This window comes from Phascolarctos cinereus, unplaced genomic scaffold (genome assembly GCF_003287225.1).
Source record: "Phascolarctos cinereus isolate Bilbo 61053 unplaced genomic scaffold, phaCin_HiC Scaffold_4;HRSCAF=312, whole genome shotgun sequence".
NCBI lineage: Eukaryota > Metazoa > Chordata > Mammalia > Diprotodontia > Phascolarctidae > Phascolarctos > Phascolarctos cinereus.
Window position 1 is genome coordinate 512,624,196 of NW_027555847.1, and position 23,654 is coordinate 512,647,849.

General features: G+C 36.9%; 1 protein-coding gene across 1 annotated transcript in view; it reads right to left on the reverse strand.

Moving 5' to 3' along the window:
- Positions 1-23,654, reverse strand: part of LAMA1 (laminin subunit alpha 1) — a 198,243-nt gene that overhangs the window by 8,122 nt on the left and 166,467 nt on the right. Inside the window, 11 exon segments of the mRNA XM_020975006.2 lie at positions 4,077-4,210; positions 7,161-7,314; positions 7,799-7,957; positions 10,369-10,558; positions 11,448-11,560; positions 13,259-13,397; positions 14,548-14,733; positions 15,745-15,896; positions 18,693-18,863; positions 20,186-20,300; positions 23,319-23,460. Of these exon segments, the coding sequence (XP_020830665.1) occupies positions 4,077-4,210; positions 7,161-7,314; positions 7,799-7,957; positions 10,369-10,558; positions 11,448-11,560; positions 13,259-13,397; positions 14,548-14,733; positions 15,745-15,896; positions 18,693-18,863; positions 20,186-20,300; positions 23,319-23,460 (1,655 nt within the window).

Sequence of the window (23,654 nt, forward strand, 5' to 3'; positions counted from 1 at the left end):
ACACACAAAGGCTTAGAGTTTTACTTCCAACTTCATGAAGATCAGAACCTAGGCATCAGGAGCTGAAAAGCTTAAAGAAGGTGCAGGTAAGTTGATAAGGACTTCTGCTAATTGTTTATTCCTTTGGACCAGGTCAGTTAATTTTCTGAGTTCATTTCTGGCATCATTCTAATATCATACTACCATTAAAATGGTCATTTATCTTTTTTTTCTCTCTGTTCTCTCTGATCTTTCCCTTTTCTTCTTCCTCTTCCATCTCTCCTTCTGTCACCTCCATTCATATTCTCTTTCCCTCCACCTCTAAACCTTTCTTTCCTTTGTATTAGCTTATCTTTGCACATATTATATTCTCAAAAGCAGAATAAACAATGCAGTTTCTGATGTTATTCTAATACCTCCTTGATGGTAGAGATTTTATATCCATAGCACTTAGCAAGGTGCTTTGTTCAAAGGAGATGCTTATGGTGGATTACAGTGAATTTGCATTCTTCTTCTCCCCTCAGTACTCATAGACTTTGCTGACACCAAAGGCTTATGAACAGGTGACTAAAAACTCTTGCAATTATTGGGAGGTTTAGAAATATGATTTTTCTCTGGAAACAGGTCTTTGCTAGTTGTAAAACTTCAGATAAGCCTCTTAACCTCTCTAAGCTTCAGGTTCTTCATTTCTATAATGAGACTATTAATAATGCATATAGGGCAGTTGTGGAGATCAAATAAGCTCATGAATACAAAATATCTTTGTAATATAAAGTATTCTGTGTTGTTTCTATCCTATTGCTATTATTGAAACAGCATCATAACATGGAGCAACACTTGCCCCTTTCTTGATAATTATAACATAGAATGTGAAAAAACACATTGTTTATCCTATTTGTCAAGTTTATAGAGTAAATTATGGTTTTATGTAAGACTACATCCTTTCACTCCATAACAAAAACCATTTTAATTACCTTATTTTGCAGGTTTAAATATTTAACTTTATTCATTAAAAACAATAAAAATATTTGCTTTTTGAGTCTAAGATTAAATCAATTATCTTTATGCAGATTTGGTAGATATGCATTATTGTAATAAGGGCTCATAACTTATCACAAATAGAAGTAGAGATGTTACAGCTATAAATGGAAATTGTCCAAATTTTTATCCCTAATATTTATGTGAACTTACAAACTCAGCAAGAATCAGGAGATAGGAAGTAGTAAGTACCAGGCAAGTCAAACCAGCACCTCCACTTTGACCACCATCTTCCCTCATACCCCAATGGAGACAGTCCAGGACCATGAAAAAAAAAGAGCCTTGGGAATAATAATGCTTCCATCACAGTGCCCACAAAACTATCTTGGGAAGCAACCCCTGTGGAGATGCAGCTTGGATTGGTAGTGGTATTCCTCTGCTTATTAATCTTAGCTAACTTTATTTTATATATAAAATAAATTGTAGAATTTGTTTCAACAAAAGCAAGATATCAGTGAAATGGGACTTCTATTTAGAACAGAACGGAATGTGCAAGTTCTAACAACTAGAAACTCATAAAGCTCTAAAGTCTTTATTTCCAGTGTGAAAAGTCATTTCTAGGTCTGGAGGATCCATCTCTGTAATTCCCTATGATGTCTTGATAGTTACCATAAAAAGTTAAATGAATATACAACATTTATGTGTCACCAACTATATTATGTGCCTGGCACTGTGCTAGGTTCTGGGGACACAAATGCAAGGAATAAAACAATTCTTACTCTCAAGGAGCTTTCACTCTAATGAGAGAGGCAGAAACTTGTTTCCCTCCAACTAATATCATACAGCCTAAAATATACTATGGTAATTAATGAACGGCATTCCTCATCCATTTCCTTCTCAAGAATTTCATTTGTCAGGCAAGAAAAGATGCCACGCCTCCAGCTTGATCAAAAATAGTAAATTAGGGCAAAAAGTCTGAGCTTTACTAAAAGGAACCTAGAGGTGCCTAGAGCCTTGCAAATCTAATCAAAAGGGCTTTAGACTGTTAAAAAAAAAAAGGATAAAGGGAGAAATCAGCTACATCTGTCTAGCAGAGTGAATTCCAACTATAGGAAAAAGAAATAACAGTAGAGATTCCAGAAATGCACCAGAGACAAAGTCCAAAACTGGAAGCAACAATAAGATCCATAGTCTCAGATGTCCATACCCCAAAATACAAAGTATGGGTACTGAGCAAGGTCAGAGTTCAATAAAGAAGACAAGTTTGATTTCTATTCTACTAATATGAAATTTGTGAGGACTTGAATTTCATGACTTGTGGCCAGTGAGCATCATCAGAAGAATGCCAATTTTGAAAAAGATAGGCCTGTACAAATAAAACTAATGCATCTAACATAAGAAGGAAAGCTGTTGAATAAGAAAAAAAAATCATATTATTTTTCTCATATAAGGATTTGTTGTCCAAGAGCTATAAATAATTAACATATATTCACACACATTTATATGTGTGTATCTTATGCATGTCTGTCTGTCTGTATGTATCAATCAAAAAGCCATTCCCAAACAGACAAGTAGTCTGAGGGAACAATAAACAGTTCTTTTTTTTTTTTCTGGCGAGGCAATTGGGGTTAAGGAACTTGCTCATAGTCACACAGCTAGAAAGTGCTATATGTCTGAGGTTGGATCTGAACTCAGGTCCTGGGCTGGTGCTCTATTTACCACATTACCTAGCTGCCCCACGAACAAATAGTTCTTAAAAGAGTTGGAAACCATTAACACCTTCATGAAAGAATGTTCCAAATCACTAATAAGTGAAATGCAAATCAAAACTACCCAGAGATTTCACCTCATGATCAACAAATTGGTAAAAATGACAAAAGATGGGAACAGTCAATGTTGAAGGGATTGTGGTAAGGTTAGGTACACTAGTGTATTGTTGGTAGAGCTGTTAATTAGTACAACCATTTTAGAAAACAATCTGGAATTAAGCAACTAAAGTGACTACAATGTCCATACCCAAGGAGTTCATTGATAAGAAGTGCCTTACACCAAAATATTTATAGCAATACTTTTTGCGGTTGTCAAGAAGTGGAAATAAAGTAAATAGTTTATGAAAATCTCCCTCTTCTTTGTCATACCTACCTCAAGAATGTCCTTGAAATATATGTAGATTATTCTCATAAAGATTTTATAGAGACAGGAAGATAGGCATATAGATTAATAGTTATGGATATTCTACCACTTTTTTCCTATTTTTTGGTATCCTTAACTTTTCAAAATTTGAATATTTCAAATATTCCAAAATCAATCCCTCAAAACCCTCAAAATTGTCTCTTCTAGCACAGATATTCTCTCTTTGTACTTCTTCTATTCTAGATGCTCATACTATCTTCTTGGTTTTCCTTAGTGTTGTTTCTACTTCCCCATGTAATATTTCGGGAATTATGATGTTAGAGTCTAAACATTATCATTGATGGAGAAAATAACTTGTTATAGGAATCTGTGCAGATCTTTTCCTTTTTTCACCTGTTTGTTGTCCTCCCTCCCTCCAGTGTTATCCTTAAATGTTCTCCAGATGATATGATTTTATTGGCTCTCTCCCCAAGTTTTCAGGTAACTTGTTTTTCTTTACCTTGCTCTTTGCTGTTTTACCACCATAATCTTTCAACATCCTCTATAAGATTTTATAAATGATATTTTACATTAGTGTGGCTATTGACTGCCTTAATTTCTGTTTGGCAAGAATATCAAGTGATTGCTGGTAGAACTGGTTCCTAGGTTTTTTTGGTCTTCTTGTATTTAGAATGCTCTATTTTTTTTTCCATTATCATTAACTTTTTATTTGTCCTGGATCATCTGTAGTGAACTGTGATTCCCCCCACCCTCTACCACACAGCAAGTCTTGGGCTTCAAATAGTACCATTCAGTCAGAAACAAGGGAATATGTGGGTTTTTTTTTTCATTTGAAATGAAATGCAAAGAAGTTTTAGATTATCTATCATTTAGAATAAAATTTTTCTACTTCAGGAGTTAAGATGATCAAAATTGGCTGCTCTTGCACTCAACTACCCCGTTATTGTTATTAGAATAAAAACACCATAAAGAAAACAAATACTTACCTTGCCATTTACCATCTCTATGCCAATAGCATCCACTTTGGCACTACTGATTCCAAGGAGAACACCATTCATCGCAGTGGTACGAAACTCTAGTGTGATATTGACATCTGATCGAACTTTGTAACCTTCTTTGACTGGAAAACAAATGTAAAAGTTATCATGGAATAGGATGTGAGGAGTGCAGAATGTACAAGATAGTTCCATGAATAAAGAGGTGGCTTGGTTTATTTTGCTGAATGTCATGGTATTTTTATGCCTGCTATCATTTACACTATGACAACAGCAAAAATAGTAGCTAGCATTTATGCAGCACCTTAAGGTTTGTGCTTTACAAACATTCTCATTTTATCTTCATAACAACTCTGACAGATAGGTGCTATTATCATCATCCCCATTTTACAGATGAGGAAACTGAGGAGGACAGAGAGAGAGAGAGAGAGAGAGAGAGAGAGAGAGAGAGAGAGAGAGAGAAACAAGTTAAGTGACTTGCCCAGGGTCACACAGTTAGTTAAGTACCTGAGGCTGGATTTTAATTCAGGTCTCCCAGCCTCCAGGTCAGCAGTCTATGCACTATACCAACTTGTCTGCCTATGGAAACATCCCAGTATTTAATCTCATTACCTTACTGCTTCTAGATTTATTAATTGAATATTATCCTGGTTAAAAACATATAACAAGTACGGAAATGAGAGCTAGAGGAGGGAATCTTTCATCTTCACCCCTGGAAAAGTCTGGTGCCTCTTCTGAGTTCCTCAATTTGAATATCCAAATACCTGAGCACCCATTTGCTTAAAAAAAAAATTGATTCACATCACCCTTACATGATTTGAATAGAGTCAATTTGATTTTACTAAGATTTACATAATGCTAATTTCTATACTGAGATACAGAATGTGTAAGGCATTCTTCAAGATAATTACACAAGGGCAGCTAGGTGGCACAGCGGATAGATCACAGGACCCCAGCTTCTTTCCTTTTGCCCCCTAGTTTTTATTCAATGCCCCCCAATTTCACCTGAGGCTACCACCACCCCTGCTCTGGATCATTCCAGTGCCCCCCAGGGGGTGGTATCACCCACTTTGGGAACCTATGGACTAGATCAGCTCTCCTTGAACCTAAAAATGCCTTTAATCTCCCCTCCTGTCTTTCTTCTACTTTTCCTGACTAAACTCCCCTTCAGTTGGGCATAAATCCCTATCACCCTACAAAATCTTACCAGAGACATACTCATTGCCAGATCCAGTGACCTTTTCTAAATCTTCATTCTTTTTCAATGCCTCATTTGCCACTGCGCTTTTAAAACCAATTCCCCTTTCACAGTCTCCTACTTTAGTGTCTGTTACACTGCAATCTTCTGCTTTTCCTCTAACTCTGGGAATACATCTCTTCTTTTTTCCCTCCTTCTTTTGCTTCTTCAGTCTTGGCTCTCTGCTTCTTTCTACACATTTTCTTCTTGAGTGATTTTACCTACTCTCACAGAGTCAAGTATCATCTCTCTTCAGATAACTCCAGCCCTGACCTCTCTCCTGAGTTTACATTTACAAATGCAAAATCTCTTTCAACTTTCCTCCTGGCTATCCTGACAGCATTTCAAATTTAACACATCCAAAGATGATTTCACCATATTCTCAAGAGAAGGGTACACACAGAATATAAGTAGAACTCACTATGCTTCTAGCCTTACTTTGAAAGGAGGTATACATTTAATTTTGACTTTTAAAATCCTGATCCACAAAAAGTAGATGTACTTCCAAGCTGCTCAAGAATATAAATTCTTTAAATTTGGGCATCATTACATAACTGTTTTGAAGAATGCCTTGCACATTCTTTATGCTCAGAGTAAAAATTAGCATTATGTAAATCTTAGCAAGATCAAATTGACTCTGTTTAAATCACAGAGGGGTGATGTGAATGAATTTCAGCTATCCTTCCTTTGGGATTCCTTTTTCTTTCTTTCTTTCTTTTTTTTTTTTGGTGAGGCAATCAGGGTTAAGTGACTTGCTCAGGGTCACACAGCTAGTAAGTGTCAAGTGTCTGAGGCTGGTTTTGAACTCAGGTCCTCCTGACTCCAGGGCTGGTGCTCTATCCCTGGGGATTCTTTTTAATAGAAGATACCCATCATCCCCCCCTCGCCCACCCCCAGTTACACAACCTAGAGAATTTGGTGTCCTCTTTGACTCTTCCCATATTTAATCGACTACCAAAGTCCTGTCACTGACCTCCAGAATCCCTTTTGCTTCTATCCCCACTTTTCTATTCCTATTACCACCACCCTGCTTCAGGCCCCCATTTCCTCTCATCAAGACTGTTTCAATAGAATTCTACCTAGTCTCTTTAGAGACTCACCCTCAAATCCATTCTTCGTGCTATGGCCAGATTAACTTTTCTAATGCATGCATAGGTAAGCCCATATTATTCCACTGTTCAACATTCTTAAAGAGGGGCAGCTAGGTGATGCAGTGGATAGAGCTCCAGCCTTGCAGTCAGGAGGACCTGAGTTCAAATCCAGCCTTAGACATTTGATACTTACTAGCTATGTGACCCTGGGCAAGTCACTTAACCCTGAGTGCCTTGCCAAAAAAAAAAAATTCTTAAAGAGATGAATAAATGTTTTACTGACTGCTCCCTGAACATACGCATTACTTTCTTCTCTTAGTGCCTTTGCTTATATACCATCTCCCTACTGAAATCCTACCTACACATCCTTCAAGGCCCAACTCAAAATGCACCTCACTTTATGAAGCTTCTTCTGATTTTTTTTCCTCTAAACTTTCTTACCACTTTGTCATATCTGACGTGCTTATCACATTCTATTTTACTGTGGGGTGGTCACTCAACTTCTGTGGACCCCAGTTTTTTCATCTTTAAAATAAGAGGACTGGACTCTCAGAAGACTTAAGTCATGGTTTGTGTTATCTACATGCATAAACTTTAGATCTGGAAGGACTCAACCCATCTCATTTTACAGATTTTCCCTCTACTAGAACAAGCACTTTCTGTATCTTTGCGTCTTCCTCACTATTTGGAATAACACTTTGTACTCCGTAGATTAATAAATGATTAACTGAATAGAATATTACTTACCAAGTGCAACAAATCCACTCCCTTCAAAGAAAGTACCTTCCTGTGCCATAGTATAGCATTTATTTACAGAAGAGGCAGAGATCGGGTTGCTTTTGTCGAGCTGTTTACCATTAATCATCACCTCCCCAATGCAGGCAGGGATGCCATGGGTAATCTGGATCAAAAGAAACATGGCGGTATGTGAAGCAGATTAAAAGCTAAGCCCTTAAGAAACTGTTACATTAGTACGGAACCTAAAGATAACAGTTTGAGTATTTGTGATGCTAATATATTAGGAAAGGGTCTGTATTTATTCCAATTAATTATTGTGAAAGGACTATGGGGGCATGGGGCCATTACCAGTATAAATTCCAAAAGAACTTTATGTTTTCCAAGTTTTGGTCAAAGTGTTACTTTACCCTCAAAACAACCAATAGCTGAGTCTCAGTAACTAGTTAGAATTCAGGGTGTAGCTACAACATGAAATTTATAAACATCTTTTAGAAAGCTGGGCACCTTCTGAGACAATTTAGAGCAACTGAAAAATAAAATTTTCAAAAGAGCCCTCCAGATCTGGGCTATGGGGACTCATTTCCTATGCAAAGTGAATACATCTGCAACCAAGACACAACACTAACAGGATTAGAGAGGCTTCTTACATTTCCAATGTTCTTGGCTCTATAATTTAATGGAAGGCCTCCAAGGTAAAATTTTCCTTCCACATCTAAGGTGTTACCATCTCCTGTGGTGGTCACCATCGTGGACTCTTGTCCATCTATTGTGATGAAGCCCTTTCTTTTGATATATTCTGTTTTCACCTGAAATTTAAACAAAATTTATAATTTATACAAAATCTGAGCAAACAATAACAAACTCTTTCTTAGTGACAATGGCAATAATTCCTCACTGCATGCACAATACAGAAATAGCAAACTATGACGAATTAGGGAAAATGAACTCTACCTAATAATCAGAGATCTAGAAAACTAAGGATATAATACCACTTTTCATAATGTTCTGTTATGACCCAACCATAAGGGGAGGTTCTGAGTTGATTTGTCTACCTTTGCTTTCTCCCAGTGGGTTCATTGGGTGATGTGACTATGAACAAGTATTGTAGCCTGAGTTCCCCAGTTTATACCTTAAGGAAAGAGACCTCAAAGGGGTCAGGGTAAATAAGCCCACTTCTTTGTATACTCTCTGGGTAAGACCACGCTGGCAGCAAGTGAGGAGTAATGCATCAATAACACTTTAATAAGGCACAGAGAGTGCAGAAGCAGGGAGTGAGGGAAATGGGGTAGGAGGAGGGGGCAGACAGTGTGGGGAAAAGACAGGGAGAAGGGAGAGGGGTACACAGAGCCACCTAACTGTGGATCAGAAGTGGGGGCATCAGGCAGCATGGACCCATTACAAGTAGAGGAGTACTTGAGGGATGAGTTTTGGGGTCTCATTCTTGTAAGGTTGTGATAGGGGGTGTGGCCTAACTCTTCTTCCATCTTGGCCTTAGCACATCAGCATATTAATATCCTCTCAAAGTTATTAGTGCAAGATGAGGGTTACTAAATATGGACAATACTGTACATGTCTAGAGTTTATCTTCAGCTTACAGACCAAAGGGCTATTATTGCTATCAAGGGGCTGTTATTGGGACCAAGGGGCTGTTATACTGGGGCCTAGCTGGCTTCTCCAAATTTAGCACATAGCCTTTGAATATGGCTTTAAATAATTTAGGAGGCAGTTTTGAGAAAGTGACTGCTATGTTCCTATTTCTTAATTCCTATTTCCTATTTATTGTTACCTTATACTGGCTACTTCTATATTTTCTATACCAACTATTTAACTATACTAACCATACACTATACTAACTAGTTGGAGAGATCATAACAAGATACAATTTCAATATACCTTCACAAAGTGCTAACATATCTAATTTCTATTTCTTACCTAGCACATTAGCAACAACAACAGCAAATACAATAATAATTGTTATTAGCATGCATGTAGCACCTACTAGCCAGGCACTGTGCTAAGCACTCTATAAATACTATCTTATTTGGTCCTCGCAATAACCCTGGGAGGCAAGTGCTATTATGATCCCCATTTTACAGTTGAGAAAACTGTGGGAGATAGAACTTAAGGGACTTGCCCAAGGTCATACAGCTAGTAAATATTTTGAGGCTGAATTTGAACTCAGGTCTTCTGGATTCCAGGTCCAGGGCCCTATCTATTTCACCACCTAGTAGCCTCAATGTAATACATAAACTAACACAATCAGAAAAAAGTGATCCAGTGATGGTGGCAGCCTCTGAGTGAAGGTGGCACTTGATAATACTATTATTAATATCAAACTATGAGAACCTATATGTAGCAACCCCTCTCCCCAAATTCTCCTGATGATCTCTTCCATGGCCCAGTGAATACAGTCGGCAGCTAAATGTACGGATGGCATAAATCCTATTACATTCCAACATAGGAGTCCAACCTGATAGGTATCTTTGCACAACACTACCAGGAAAAAAAAGGCAAAAAACCAGAAAAATCCCCTAGCAAAAGGATTTTTTAAGCAGTCCTTAGACTGCGAGCCCCTTGAGGGCAGGGACTGTCTTTTGCTTTACTTTGTAATCCCAACACTTACCCTGAGGCCTGGAACGTAGTAGGTGCTTAGTAAATGCTTATTAACTGACTAGTCTCTTTCAGAATAATCATACTTTTCAATCAATATATCCTAAATTGATGTTTTCCTCATATTTTCCTTAATCCAAGGTTCTATTTTAACCAAGTTGCACAACTGCCAAAATGAAAAAGGGTTTTTTCTTTTTTCTATTCAGGCCATCATAAACATTCTATTTTTATTCAACTCATAAATCCTGTATCTTGAAAGAAAAAAGAGACACAGTTTCCAAGTCTACATTAATAGCAATAATTGAACAAAACGTACTCCTTTTAAAAAGTTGTATATTTATAAGCATCTTATCAATTCATTTTGATATAGCTTTGATAAAACTGAAAACCAGTTTAAAAAATGCTAAATTTAGATATCCATTTCAGAAAAGTTCCTTCTAAAAGTTTTGGCAAACCAATGTCACTTAAGTAGACATAATTCACTTCTTTTTAGCTTATTGATATAGCAAGTCAGGAACCTGTTTCTGTTTAAGTAAAATAGAGGAGTGGATATCTGATGAAGTGAATGGAACTTTGGAGAAGTGAATAGAGATGTCTTGGTGCTTACCGTGTGCCATTTTCCATCACTGAGGAAGGCAGGATGGGAGGCTTTTGTTCTCCCTTTCCCAAGATCAAACATGAAATAGAGCTGTCCTTCATGAAGCTGAAGAGTTGCATAATCAATCTGGTTCTGATGAGCCATGTAGTAAATCAGACCACTTGGGGCAAAGGTTCGGATAGCCAGCTGCACTGAAAGCCTTGTGGGGGAAAAACAGCTTAGTGTTTAAAGAAGAGTGAATTTGATCTCTTTGTAGGAAGAGTAAGTGGGTAAAGTGCTAGACTTATAACCAAGAAGAAAGATCTGAATTCAAATTCTGTCTCAGACACTGGCATTTGAAGAGAATTGAAATCAAGTCTTTCTAGGGACAACAAGGTGGTACAACAGATGAAACACTGGTCTTAGGGTCAGGAAGACCTGAAATCAAATCCAGCCATGGCTCTTTGTTAGTTGTGTGACCCTGGACACGTTTCTTGATCTGTTTGTTCAGTTTCCTCATCTGTACAGTGGGGATTATAATATCACTTACCTCCCAACATGATCGTGGGGATAAAATGAGATAATATTTGTAAAATGGTTAGCACATTGCCTACTACATATTAAGTGTTATATAAATGTTAGCTATCCATATTATTATTATTCCTGACTCCAAGTCCAACACATGATATTAATTTATCTCATTAGAGCACCCAATAAGGAAGAAAGGAAAGAAATAAGCATTTATTAGGTGCCTGCTATGTGCCAGGAACTTTACAAATATCTCATTTGATTCTTATAATAATCTTGGGAGGTAAATGTTCATTGTGATTTCCACTTTACAGTTGAAGAAACTGAGGTAGATAGAGGTATAGTGACTTGCCCAGGGTCACATAGCTAGTAAGTTTCTGAGGCTGCATTTGAACTCAGGTCTTCCTGTCTCCAGTCCCAATGCTCTGTCCACTGTACCACCTAGCTGCCTCTAAAGGCAATAATAAAGATGAATACCAGTTGCTTCTTTGAGAATGACTGAAATTCCATATCCTCAGAGTACTCCTTGTAAGTTAAACTAAAAAGTAATGGGCCATGTAACAGAATTGAAATACACATACTTCTTTCTGATAGCAGATTGGTTGAAAGGCAAAACCAAGTGACTGCCTACAGCTAGGCCAAACTGATGGGCATTGGGGGCATAGTCCGGCTCTCTATCCACTGCACACTGCTCCTGAAATGAAAAACAAAAACAAATACAAAAAACTTCAGAGGCCCATTTATCTACAACATGTGCATCTGGCTGACCAGTCCCTTGCTCTTCAGGGGTCAGTCACCTAGGGCTGGGTGAGCTAAGAATAGTTTGTATATTTAAAAGTTTTATTGTATTTAAAAATGCAAACACTATTATTACTCAAGGGTTGTTCAAAAAACAGGCAGCACAGATTTGGTCCTCAGGCTGTATCTTGGTGACTTCTGCTCTAGTTGTATAAATAAAATGTCTATTAATACTATTTCTTTCTTCATTATGAAATTAATCAGAATTTAAATATGTTTGGGCTAGAAAAAAAGCACATTCTTCAAAACATATTGATAAAATCTTAGCTTGATGGACAGTTCCTTCTTACATCAAGAAAGGAAATTTCCCTTTGTACTGATAAACCTTTATCCCTTTCTCCATATTCTCCCCATAAATCTCTGTTGGCTCCTAGAGTGTCTTATATAAATAAGTGTCATAGTAAGGGCATAGGGTCCACTGGTACATTCCCCAAAGACAAGTGATGTTGACTATTGTAGATTAACATAACTGTTGTCAATTTGGGAAAGTGCAGTGGTAACAACAATGGCATCAGAGTTCCAGACCTCCTATTGCAGATGTATGGTTTGAAATATGACTGGAGCTGAGAGGAAAGGGAGGAAGCCAGATAGGGAACATGGTTGAGAGTCCTTAAATGTATTAATGTATCCAGAAAGATTGGAGGGGTCCTGTAACCTCTTCACACTAGATAGAATGGGTCAATAGAGTCCCTGAAGATATAAAGGGTCATAGATCTAAAGTAAGAAGAGACTTTAAAGTTTCTAATCTATTCCAACTTCTTTTACAGATAAAGATATTGAGTCTCAGGTTAAGTGACTTGCCCAAGCTGACATAGGTATTAAATGGAAAAGCTGGTGGTCAGCCTCAGGTTTTCTGACTTCAAGCCTGGTATCCTTACCAATTCATTGCATTAATAACTGTCCCTACACTAATCATAGGAGTTGAATGATACTATGTAGTTATCTATTGCTTCTAGTTTTGGATAAAAGAGACATGAGGGGTCTCAAGGAGAATGATTTTGAACTCAAAGGCCTCAAGCATATTAACATGCTACTTATTAGCTAAGCATTATATTACTAGCATGATGTTAGTATTCATTTTTGTCCAGGAAAAAGTAAAAAAAGAAATGTTGTTGTTGTCCAGTTATGTCCAACTCTTTGTGACCTATGGACCATAGCATGTCAATACTGTCCGTGGGATTTTCTTGGCAAAGATACTGGAGTGATTTCCTGTTACCTTCTCCAGGAGATTAAGGCAAACAGAGGTTAAGTGCCTTGCCTAGGTCACACAGCTTTTAAGTATCTGAGGCCAAATTTGAACTCAGGTTTTCCAGTCTCCAGGCCCAGCACCCTATCCATTGATCCATCTAGCTGCCTCCAAAAAGAAATATTAACTAACAACAAAAATATCCTCACCATGAATTAGGTTACATGAATCTAATGCTTTTTTTAAAGACTCTTTTCCTGTATTAGCTATTGTGATATATTTAATTTTCATGTTAAAAAGCCACAGTGTACTCTTGCGCCAATATTTGTTAACTTGTCAGATTGCATTTGAATTATCATGGCTTATGGTTGTAACAATCAGGGTTTGATTACACAGAGCTGTGCTTACAGGACTTGATAAGGGGTGAGCCTCTGGCTGAAGCTCAATGTCCTCTCTGTGGATAACTGTTGGTTGAGGCTTTTCTGAAAGCAGGCAGCTGTCCATGTCCACTTGCTCATAACTAATTGCACTCGTGAAATCCAAAAGCCTAGGCAACAGAGAGAGTTCCAGAAATTAACCTACCATGCTACAAAAATATGCAGAAAGAGTAATTTCTGATACTGGATTATTTCACAAATATTTTAAAGAAAACAAAAAACTATGATAACATAATTGATGTGATTACTCTGATCAGTTTAGTCTTTTTTATAATGTAGGTGAGACATATTATGACATTATTACATAGATTCACATGTGTTATAGGCCAGGCCTGATTCAGGACATTTGGGTGCTTCAGGTTGAGAACTGAACTGAAATGAGATATTTGTAGACCATCTAATACTTTAAAAGAAAAGGAGGATTACAAAGCTATTGCTTGGAGAGGATATGAAACAAGGATGCAACATTAACTCAATTGAGCACAGTTTCCCAGCCTCCATGTTGGCCAGTCCTGCCTCCTTGTGGCCTTTGTACACAGACCTCCAAGAAGCTACATCAATGTCTTGAGCTTTGGTCTCCTGGGCCAATTAAGTTTCCGGGATGGTTTCAATCCCTTTTAAGGAAAAACTAGCCAAGCCATATAAGATAAGGATAGCATGAATCAAATCACAAACCCTCAACCCTAGCCCTAGATTTAGTAAAAGCTTAATAATAACTCATTTTTACCACTTTTAGGTACACAAAGCAGGAAGTCGCCTTTAGTTTAAACATGGTAGCCCATTTCTACAGCTGTGATTTTGGTGATGAACGCAATAGAGAAATAAGCCTGCTGCCCAAGTTCTTGACATTAGTTTCTTCTCAATGTTTATCAAAATTTTAATTTAACCTCTGTAGGCTTTTCTGTAATTATAAGGGATCAGTAATTTAAAAAACCCCCACTATTTCATTCTCTTCTAAATACAACCTGGGTGGCATAATCAGAAGTCAACTTTCCAGAGGTTCAAAACTTGAGGGAAGAGAAACACACTAGAATATCATACCAAAGTCTATTTGTGACTCGAGTACTTATAAAGACCTAGATGGTTCTCAGATACTAAAATTGGGCTATCCTGTAATTATGGAATATCAAAGTTCCATAGAACTTGAATTTCGGGATATCTATGCAATAAAAATGGTTCACAAATGACTAATGTTCATGTTAAAGTGAAAGTTAAAAGGACAAGTTATTCTTTTGAAAGCTTTGATTATATTAGACTTACTCCATATTGAAGATCAAGTTTTTAATACAGCCATGAAAAGATTTTCTCATTCTGAAGACAGAAATGCCCTCGCCTTCTGGGATTCCACCTATGTACAAGTTAGATACATTTATGATCCTGGCTTCTGCCAGTGGCCCAAATCTCATTTCTGTGTGATTAGCCTCATCTACTTGGACTGTGATGATTCTGAAAATTCAAAGAAAAAAGCAAAAAGTTGGGTTTTTTGTTTCTAAATGGACAAACCAATAATGAAGGATTGACCCATTCCAATACTTTACTAAAACAACAAATTTATTAAACAATGTATAAATCACTACCAAACAATGTATTAGTGAAATGATAATATGATTTCTTCTTGAGAATGCATGATAAGTTTTCACAACTGAACTTTGGTAGTTAAAATACTTTAGATATAAGTGAGATTATTTAAGCATTAAAAACAAAGACTTTTGTATATTTTCTTGCTGTTTATCCTTTAAACAGTTAAACACACACACTTGTGTAGGGACTAGATTAGGAAAACTGGTCATTCTGAGTATTCCTAGTACTCTTTTACAACCCTCTACTGCAGTATATACAAATATCCTGGCACCTTGATATAATTACACCTTGTGGCAGAGAGCAATTAAGCATAAAGACAATCTGATGTGGGTTCCAACCAAAAAGGGTTGGCTATTGCAATACCAAAAGGAGCTTATTATAAGGTAGTCACACTTTTCAAGGAGCCCTAGAATATGAGTTCCTAAGGATGATATTATATATATACTGAGACCTCAACATATCAAGAGAAAGTAAACTATCTGGACACTTCCATCTATGAAAATAACTATAAAGATTATTTCAATGCAAGAATCATTACGATTAACTATTTTTTTCTTTAAGGCAATTGGGGTTAAGTGACTTGCCCAGGGTCACACAGCTAGTAAATGCCAAGTGTTTGGTCTGAGGCCAGATTTGAACTCAGGTCCTCCTGACTTCAGGGCTGGTAATCTATCCACTGAGCCACCTAGCTGCCCCACTTTTAAAAGGAGGTGGCAGGGAGGGAAAGAGTGAAGGGTCATACAACTAGAAAGTGTCTGAGGCTAGATTTGAACTCAGGAACAATTAAGTCATTTCAGATGTGGACATTTTCATCTAGTGATGATATGGTTATTACACAAATGTGTGTGTGTGTTTCCTTATGTATGTTTTTAGTACCTTTTATTCCTAATCAAGACAATGGAATGTTCTTTCCCATCACTGTATGTTCCTGTGGTTGAGTGGAGGGTGGCTTTTCTGGTGCTCATTCCATCCCCAGGATTCACATGTACTTCAAGATGACCCTCAATCAGTACGATGGAGAAGAAGGGCTGTGAAGAAAGCACATTAAGCAAGGTTTTCCACAGGACATTGGTTTTCTAATTTTAATTCATAATGCTCTCTTTTATGTTTTCTGATTACTTATTTTTCAAGAAAATAACAGCTAGTATTCTTATAGAGAAGATATATAAAGTGTTTTACATGTTTCATTTGATAAAAAGAAAAATAAAAATAGCAAATGCTAAAGAAATATATTCTTTACAATTAAGATTAAAAACATTCAAATTTGAAAATGAATAGAGCTTTAAAATGGCAATTTCAAGAGATAGTATAAAGATATTTCTATAAGTAGAATTTTAAGAGATAGTAAAAAGATATTTCTATAAGTAGTCAAAAGATTAAGGAAAATTCTTGACATTTTGATTATTTATAGAAAAAAAGCTTTTGTAAAACTTGTTCTACATGGAAATAGATAGCATGCATATTTATGCAATGGTACAATTTTGGTTAAAAAGAATAGTTTTGTTTCAGAACACATGAAATTATTAGATAATCCCCTGAAGATGCGACACTCAAACTTTTAATACATGACCAAACCCTAATTATTTCTGTTTCCTGATTTTTTGGTGATCTAGAATGACATGGTTTAAGCAACTAGGAAAAAAAAATCAGGGAAAGTAAAGCTGCTAGAGAATCTTTCAGGTAGTTTCAGTAACGTAGGAATCTTAGGAACAAACTCTAACATATAGGGAGAGAAACGTGAAATAGCTCTAGAAAGGTAGGTTAGAACCAAATTATCAATAAGATAACATTTGTAAATGTTGGCAAAGTGCCTGGCGCATAGTGAGTGGGTGCCACATGAATGCTTATTCCCTTGCCCCTTTATATCCTGGCCCGCTGGAAAACACAGACTTCTAGAGAGGCCCAACAAAGTTCTTCATGCTCCAAAGAGCACACATTAACACTTCCATTCTGGGGACAAACTCAAATTCACACACCAGGAAAGAAGACCAGGATTCCTCAACTACAGCAGTAATCTCCCTTAGGACCTCAATCCTGCACGAGCATGGGTCAGCCAATCCATACGGCTGAGGTTTTTGATTAGTTCACCAGCCCTTTTATCATGATTCTATTGACTTCTGGGGGGCTGTGTTGATGGTCTTTATTGGAGTAAGACCTTAGCTAGGGTGGACAAGTCCCATTCACATATTACTGCTATTTTTCCTCAGCTACAAAGCTTGTAGCCTTTCTATTGTGGGTGTGGCTTCTCCTTACTTGGCTACGGGGCAATTGTTTCTCTAATGTTAATGAAGCAATTAACCTTAATTGTTTGCTCTTGTGCACCTGGCAGGTTTTCCTGGGGTGCTTGAGGATCTGTCTATAATTCTGTTAAGAAGGGACTTTCTTGTCCATTATGCTAATATAGTTGTTCATTAGTATATTTTCCCTTACTCAAACATTAATGCATAATAATGATTTTTTTGTTTTTAAATTATTTAAAATTATTTAATTTACTTTTATTTATTTTTATTCAAATTTATTAAATTTTTTTTTTCCGAGGCAATGGGGAATAAGGGACTTGCCCTGTGTCACACAGCTAGTAAGTGTCAAGTGTCTGAGGCCAGATGTGAATTCAGGTCCCCAAACTCCATGGTCAGTGCTCTATCCACTGCCCCTCACAATAATGATTTTACTGTGACTCCATTTTTGAGTTGTAGAACTTAACTCAGTTTAACTTAAATAACTGTAATTTCCCCCTGCTATTTTTACTAATTTTTTATGTGTCAGATGTACACTTTTTTTTTTCTGAGTCTTTCAGGCCCAGTGTGACAGATGAGGACAATAGATATTCGTGTTAACAGCCCTCTAATAAAAACTACTGAACTTCAATTGCTTGACATTTCAACATTACAAATGAATATTAAGAGTCATAAAACACAGGAAGAAAGAGGTATAGAAAAAAGGGGGGCAACAATCAAACCATTTTTTACCTTTTTCATTTTCAGCCATTTAAAGTAAGGATCATGCAATGTAAAGAAACCAATGCTATGGGCAAAAGCTTATTTCTGAATTAATGCAAATTATGACAGAAATGACAAGGAATAATACATTACATTTTTGTATCTTAAAGTAATCTTAAACCTCTTAGTTTTTCCAAAGGTCTTTAATCTTCCCTGTTTCTTTTAAGGAAGTCATTACCCTTCCAGTTACCCAGGTTGTCAACCAAGGGACCTAATCCTTCACTATCCCTTAACTTCACATCCAATTACCTACCAAGTTGACTCTCCATATCCCTTGCATTCATCTCCTCCTCTGCAATCACAGGGCTACCATCCTAGTTCAGACCCTCATGACCTTTCATCTGGACTGTTGTAATAGCTTATTAATTGGTCTTCTTGCTTCCTGTTCCCCTCTTCAATTCATCTGCCTCACAATTGTCTAAGATTAGAGCTGTGGAATAGTCTGATTCCAGCCTACCTTTCCAGAATCACCACACATCACTTAATACCATTCCACCTGCCTCTGTAGGCATGTCTGAAATACCTTCCCTTCTTACTACTACTACCTCTTAACATTCCTAACAACTGTTGAGGCTCAGCTCAGGTGCTACCTTTCTTGATCCCCTGAGTTGCTCTCCCCTGACCAAAACCACTTTGTATACATATATTTACGTGTTTATATACAGATCGCCCCCTTTTCCTGACCCCTAGTAGAATATAGTCCCTTGAGGTCAAAGACCCCTTTTGTTTTGCTCTTTGTATCTTACACATAGTAGGCACTCAAGAAATGCTTCTTAAATGGAATTTAATCAAATCTGTAGCTTCATAGTATTTAAGATAACTTACCACATGGGCCTGTCGACGACTTCTCTTATCCTTTCCCTTGCTAAGGCCAGCCAGGATGACACCACTACTGTTCTTAGTGGCAAATGTCGCCATCAACTCAGACTCTGTTGACAGTGGCTTTGGTGGCAATTCAATGTACCCATTATTGAAGATGGTAATGCTCCGGATAGGCTGTTTTTATAAAAGAGAACAATTTGCTAATTATAGCTCATATTTATATAGTTCTTTAAGGTTTTTGAAGCACTTCCCTCACAACGACTGTGTGAACTAGGGAGTGTATTATGATCTATTTTTTTTTACTTTTAAGCAATTGGGGTTACACAGCTAGTAAGTGTCAAGTGTTTGGTCTGAGGCCGGATTTGAACTCAGGTCCTCCTGACTTCAGGGCCGGTACTCTATCCACTGTGCCACCTACCTGCCCCTTATTATGATCTATTTTATAAGCACTGAGGTGGTAGATCCAGCACTAAGCCCGGAATCAGGAAGACCCAAGTTCAAAACTGACCTCTGACACTAGATAGACGTGGGACCATGGGCAAGACAGTTATCACTGCCTCAGTTTCCTCAACTGTAAAATGAAGATAATAACAGCACCTACCTCACAGGGTCATGGTGAGGATCAAATGAAATAATATTTGTAAAGCTCTTAGCACAGTGCCCTAGCATAGTAAGTGGTATATAAATGCTTATTAATAATAATTTAATTAATTATTAATAATAATGATAATGAAACACCTCAAAGTTATGAGAAGTTAAATGATCTGTCCATGGTCACACATCTGATGGGTGAGTTACCTACATTTACACCCCAAACCAGAACTCTTAGAAATCAAAAAGACACAGCCAGTATGTGAATTTGTTTTATGTGTCTGTATTTATTTGATAGGAAAGAGGGCTTTAATTTTTCTTTTTTTTGAGGAAGGGAGAAGGAGAGAGCAGTGGAAGTAAAGGAGTAGTGATAGTGGTACTAGAGAAAGAAGAAAAAACATTTTAAAGTGTCAATGAATCATTAAAAACAAAAGAGAGCAGAAGAAAGTCAGAAGGAGAAACAGACAAGCAGGGTAGTGTTAGAACTATTTAAATTTGAATTATAAAAAAAATAATTATTTAGTGGAAAAAAACAAATTCAGTTTCACATATAATTCCATTTTTCTATATATGTTGAAATGTTCGTGTTTAAAGATGTTTATTAAACTCATAAAGAAAAAAGAACGATTTTTTTAAAAGAAAAAAGTCAAGAGAGTTCAGGCTGAATACCCTGGAGTAGATCACCTGCAATGGATACAGAAATGTCAAGTTTTTTTCTTGTCATAAAAAATTGACTATTTGTTCCAAATGTCAGAAAAAAAATTCCCCCAAACAAAATCAGGTCTTCTGATTCCAAAACAGCCTTTCAGTTTCGTCCTGTCCCAGTACAGTCTCAATAAATTCCTCCTCAGCATAAATCAATAGTCTAATTACAGCAATATAATCTTAACAAAAATACTTCATACCTCCAGTAAACACCCTTTTCTCACTCCATAGGAATTTCTGAGTAAGTCAAATGTAGATCTGGATATTTCCAGGCTTTTAATACAGCCTACATATGATCTGCTAGTAAGTCCTTTCCTGGAGGGAAAAAAAGAAAATAAAAAAGTAATTATTTGGTTCACTTTCAAATTTCTAATTTTTGAAAGGAAGAATAAAAATAGATCTAATATGGAGAAACTACTTCCTAGTATAATAAAAACAGCTTATCCAGAAATGAACACATGATGCTAAGATGAATTTCAATTTATTACACCTTTAAATCAACGAAAAGATTTTACCCAGGGACTAAAAGAATGAAACTAAATTTGCTTGATGTAGTTATATAGATATCTAATGATATTTTTGACCCCCGTGAAACTCTATAACTCTAACAATTTTTTACCACCTATAATAAAATAGAGCCTAAGTATTTTAAACGCTACAATCTATATTATGAAAGATTTGTCACAAGAATTTTGTGTATTATAGATTTTCACATATGCCCAAAGGCCAAAACATGGCAGAATGAAACCTCTGTGAGGGCAAAGGCTGTTTTGTCTTTCCATCCCTAGCACCTAGCACAGTGCCTGGCACACAGTAGGTGCCTAATAGATGCTTGCTTAATGGAATTTAACCAGACTACAATTAATTTGATTTCCTTTGGACATTAACATGGCAGGAAGAACCAATGAACACCATCCATGTTGCTTCAGCCTTGAGGCCACACATAGCCTTCTACATCCTCAAGTGGAGCCCTTTGCCTGAATCCAAACTTCACAGAACAAATCCCCTTCATAAAAGGATTTGTTCTGTAAAACTTGGACTCAGTCAAAAGGCCGCACCCAAGAACCTAGAAGGCCACAGTTTTCCCACTCTTGACCTTGTCCTTCAGATAAGAATAATGACTTCATTCCATTTTATCTTCTCTCTCTCTCTCTCTCTCTAGCATGTCTATACATCTATGTGTGTATGTATATGTATATACACACATATACACATAAACATATGTGATTTATTCAAGTTCACATAGATATTGTCAGAGAGAGGAGAGAGAATCTGAATTCAGGTCTTCTCATTCCAAATCCAGCACTCTAACTGCTTTTTATGAAAGTGTTTGGGGGGGCAGCTAGGTGGTGCAGTGGATAAAGCGTCGGCCCTGAGTTCAAATGTGGCCTCAGACACATAACACTTAACTAGCTGTGTAACCCTGGGCAAGTCACTTAACCCCATTGCCTAGCCAAAAAAAAAAAAAAGTGTTTGGGATTTGTACTACATATTGCTCTATTTTAATAAACAAAATGTAGAGTACACTGAAAATGATTTACCCTTTTCTTGGAGAATGGCAATTACTGTTAGGTGATATGAGACAATGATATTCTCAGGGGCTGTTAAGGACTATTTGTCTTGGCTGCACTTTTCTAGATACTTTTTTTTTAGTAGTTAGTTCTAACTTCTTGCTTCTGTCATTTTACATGGCAAAGCAGATAATCGGATTTACTAAATCAATAATTTAAATTTTACATATAAAACAAAGTTCATAGGCTTCCGGTTCTGACAACTCCAGATATTTTTGGACAAGGATTTCCTCCACTATTCGTAAGTCTTTTTATTCACTCCTGGGTTTGCAATGGTTTTTCCAGTCAGCAAATTAGTATTTATTAAGAACCTACTATATGCCAGGCATTGTGCTAAACACTGAGGGTACAAAGAAAAGCATAAGGCAAATCCTCACCTTTGAGGAGTTTGCAGTCTAATGGGGAAGATGACATACAAATAACTTTGTACAAATAAGATATATATACAGGATACACTGGAAATAATCAATAGAGGGAAGGGAGATCAGGAAAGGCTTCTTATATTGGGTGAGATTTTAGGTGACCTATTTTATGATGATTTTGTTATACTATGAATCACCTCATACACTGGAAACTTAACCATTATACACATGGCTAGTACTTTGTGCCCTAACTGAATACTCTCACTTCCTGAGGATGCTCATGTTTTAGTACTTCCAGTCAAAAGAAGTAATTCTTTTGTAAGGATTACATGGTAAGATGTAAGGTCAATGGCATTCCGATAGACTAACATCAACCCTATAAAGAGATTCCATTGTTCCATTTGAAGAAATATGAGTCTGATACCCAAGGAAAGATAATATATCAGCATCTCTTGAATACGTTAGTTTCAGTTTACTAAAAAATTCTGGGCTCATAATAAATGAATACGTTCAATAATTCAAAAGACTTAAGCACTTACTGTGCTAGGTGTGTGCTAGATAAGACACGGTCCTTGTGATGGAGCTATCATCTCATGGGGAATTGAGACCCGTATACAGAAAACTATAATAAACAATAATGCATGATATGCATATCATAAAGGTATAGAAAAGGTGCTATGTGAGCTCCTGGGGGAAAAGGCAATTAGCTGCATCAGGGGTTGGGGGAAGAAGAAAGATTGGGTAATGCTTCATGGCAGAATGGCACTTGAGTCGGACAGATAAAGAGATGTTACAGCATTCCATACTTAAGGAATAGAATGAGAAAAATCCTAGAGGCAAGGGAGCTTGGAGCTTGCTCAGGAGACAGAAATCAGCCTAGTTTGGCTATCCTTCCCTATACGGTAAATGGCAGGAGTGTAGTGCTACATCAATCTTTACTTGGGGCTACCAAAGGATTGAGAGTAGAGAAATGACATGACCAGATCTTTATGTACAGTAGTACTAGTAGGATGTAGGATGTATTGGAAAAGGAAAACAGTGGCTGTGGGAAGACTCATGAGGGGTCTAGTGCAATCAAGCCTGGGGATGACTAGGGATTGGAGGGGAAGAGAAGAAAAAGTAACAGATGTGAGAAATGCTGAAAATGTATAATTGACTGTTATCTGGCAACTAATTGTTAATGAAAAATGAGGGATCAGGAGGAGTCAAAGTTAGAAATAAGGTGATGAATATGGGAGAGACTGGGAGAATTATGGTACTACTCACAAAATTATGAACTCTAATTATGATAAACACTATTTATTTTAACCACCAATTTCTTCACTACACAGCAAACCGGTTTGCTGGCTAAAATCAGGTAATCAGTAGTATAAAAAAAATTCTTTTTTCTAACATGATACCTTACAACTCTCGATCTGGGCAATCCACCAACATAAATTGGATCCTTATTCAAGCGATTTAGGTCAGATGACCCTCCAGGAGATTCGCCTTGCTTTGTTTCTTTAGAAGTGGTATTATATGCATCAAAAACTGCTAAGAGTCCTAAAAGGAGACACAGAGGTGGACAGGTAAGAAAATCAGGATTGCATTCTAAACCAACATTTTTATTGTCAAATTCTATCTTTATTCCTAGTCTAAGCAGAGAACTGTCAAGTCTCAAAGTGTAAAATCTTTTTTTAAAAAATCCTTTGATATGGACTTTGATAAGATTATGAGTTTCCAAACCTGACACTGCA